This window comes from Rhea americana, unplaced genomic scaffold, assembly GCF_003343005.1.
Source record: "Rhea americana isolate MKP2758 unplaced genomic scaffold, rheAme1 scaffold_335, whole genome shotgun sequence".
Lineage (NCBI taxonomy): Eukaryota > Metazoa > Chordata > Aves > Rheiformes > Rheidae > Rhea > Rhea americana.
In genome coordinates, this window is record NW_028186463.1 from 645,468 (window position 1) to 647,738 (window position 2,271).

Here is a 2,271-nt window from a genome sequence, read left to right on the forward strand (position 1 = left end):
ACCCGGGCCCGGTCCGCCCCCTCCTCCCTCCTCGTCGGTGGCGATCCCGCTCCGCTCCCAGTTCCTGAGCCCGGCGGGCCCCGTTTCCCCTCCCCCCGCAGCAGAGCCGGTACTGGTACTGGTACTGGTACCGGTACCGGCGCGGTTCGGCCCGGTTCGCTCCCTCCCGCCCGCGCTACCTGCCGCAACACCGCGCTCATCCTGGCCCGCAACAATGGCGGCCCGGGTCCGGCGGGCAGAGCGGCCCCCCGCGCTGCCTCGGTGCACCCGGCCCCGCGCCCCCCCCGGCGCCCCGCACCCCGCGCCCCGCGTTCCGCCTCGCCCCGCGCCGCCCCGCGCAGGGCGGTCCAGCCCAACACGAAAATGCGTCTGGCTTCGTGCACATCCCGAGCAAATCCTCCCGTGTCTGGGCACCGGTTTGGACGCCCCCAGCAGCAGCAGTTGCTGGGCAGCGGCAGAAAAATCGAAGTGGGTTTTGCTGCCAGCCCCCTCGCATGGATGCAGCCTGCGCAGGGGCTGCAGCTGTTTAACACGGTTGGGTTTAGTGGGAATACGAGGCAGGCTGGACTCTGTGGTTTACTCTACTCCCGTGCATTCAGCTTTGTCCAAAAAATGCCCTCAAGGGGCCATGGGGGAGAAGGAAAAAAAAAGGAAAGAAAAAAAGAAAGAAAAAAAAGCTTTGCAGGCTGCCTGGGAATGTTTTTTTTTAAAGACCAGGCATGCTCTCAGGGAGGGGGAGGATTTTTTTCAGCTGTGTTTGCAGTATGAAGACTTGTGGATTACGTCATCTCTGCTAAAATAAATAGCATGTAGAGAGCAACACAGTGCTGAGAGGATCGATGAGGTTAATTTATAGGGTTTATTAGTGACTCTTCTAGGTCAGATGGAGCCTGTGAGCTGCAGCATGCCAGGATCCACTGATCCTGCTGTGCCACATAGCAACTGGCACCACCAGCAGCCAGGATCCACTGATCCTGCTGTGCCGTTCACCATCCAGCACTGCCAGGGCTGGGATCCACTGATCCCGCAGTGCCACACATTGGCTGGCACCACTAGAGGCTGGGACCCACTGATCCCACCCTGCCSTGTATCAGCTGGCATGGAGGTCGGGACATGGCCATTCGCAAGCTGCTCGCTGGAGGGAAGGGGGCTGCTGAGGTGACCCCCCCAACCCTGCAAGATGCCCCTTCGGGGTTGCAGCATGGGAAGACAGGGCAATTACATGCAATAATGTCCAAATGTCCAATATCGCAATAACATGCAGTAACGCAACGCTGTGCAACACAAGGACAAACAGGAGACCTTTTCCTTGCAGCATGCAGTGTCCCCRTCCCCTCTGCCCCACTGGGGCCAGCCCCAAGTGCCACTGCTGGCACTGGCCAAAGAGCAGAGCAACGTGGCAGCTCTGCACGGCGCACCCAACCCTYCGCCCAGCGCCAGCCTACCCTGCTGGCTACGCCCCACCCTTCCACCCCCCTTCTCGCGCTCTGATTGGCCTTCCTCAACGTCCATCAAGTCACGCGCGAGTAGGGCGGGCGGCAGGGCTGCGGCTCGTTGGTGCGGCCATGTTGAGAGTGGCCTGTCTGGCTTCTTGGTGTGGCCAAGCGGCTACGTCGAGTGTGGCCTGGCGAGCCTCGCCGTGACGCGTGTGGCGGCCATGTTGAGAGTGGCTTGGGGGGGGCCCCGCCTGGGGGCGGCCATGTTACTATGGCCAGGAAGTGCCTTGAGGGGGAGGCAGCTGTGGAGGTTTTAAAGCTGCTGCTTTAATACTGGTGCCGTAGTGATCCAGGACCTCCCTGAATTTCGGCACAGGCTTCCTCCTGCTAGGAGGGGTGGTGGCCTTGCGTGAGGAGGGAGCAGCGCTGAGTGTCCCAGTTCCCCTCAGTGGAGGCCTGACAGTCTGCAGCCGGCCCAGGAATAACACAACCCTTTGCAATCTGTCTGCRTCTCTGCCTTGTCTCTTCCACCCTCCTTCAAATGCCTTCGCTCCCTCCTCTTCCTCTTTTTCTCCAGCTTGTCTCCAACAGGCCCTGCAACTGATATTTGGAAAGCAGCTCGTGCCCGTGATAATTCCCTGTTATGTGACTTCAGATGCTATCGGATCTCAGGGAGGGGGTCTACGGCCCCCTAATTCCCCTTAGTACCTTCATCYCTACCAGCGACTTATCCTCTGGCTGTGCATAAAATGTGGCTGAGGACAAGAGCGTGGCCCCAGACTGAGTTCGGAGTACTGTAACCATTGCTAAAAATATTACAAGAATTCTCCCTCCC

At 59.9% G+C, this 2,271-nt stretch overlaps 1 protein-coding gene across 2 annotated transcripts in view; it reads right to left on the reverse strand.

Annotated features, from left to right (window-relative positions):
• MRPL48 (mitochondrial ribosomal protein L48) overlaps positions 1 to 257 on the reverse strand; it is a 9,078-nt gene extending 8,821 nt beyond the window's left edge. For both annotated transcript variants that reach the window (XM_085311222.1, XM_085311223.1), the window contains exon 1: positions 180 to 257. In XM_085311222.1, the coding sequence (XP_085167348.1) occupies positions 180 to 200 (21 nt within the window). In that variant the 5' untranslated portion in view covers positions 201 to 257. The remainder of the gene's footprint in view (positions 1 to 179) is intronic.
• Positions 258 to 2,271: the final 2,014 nt, after the last annotated feature.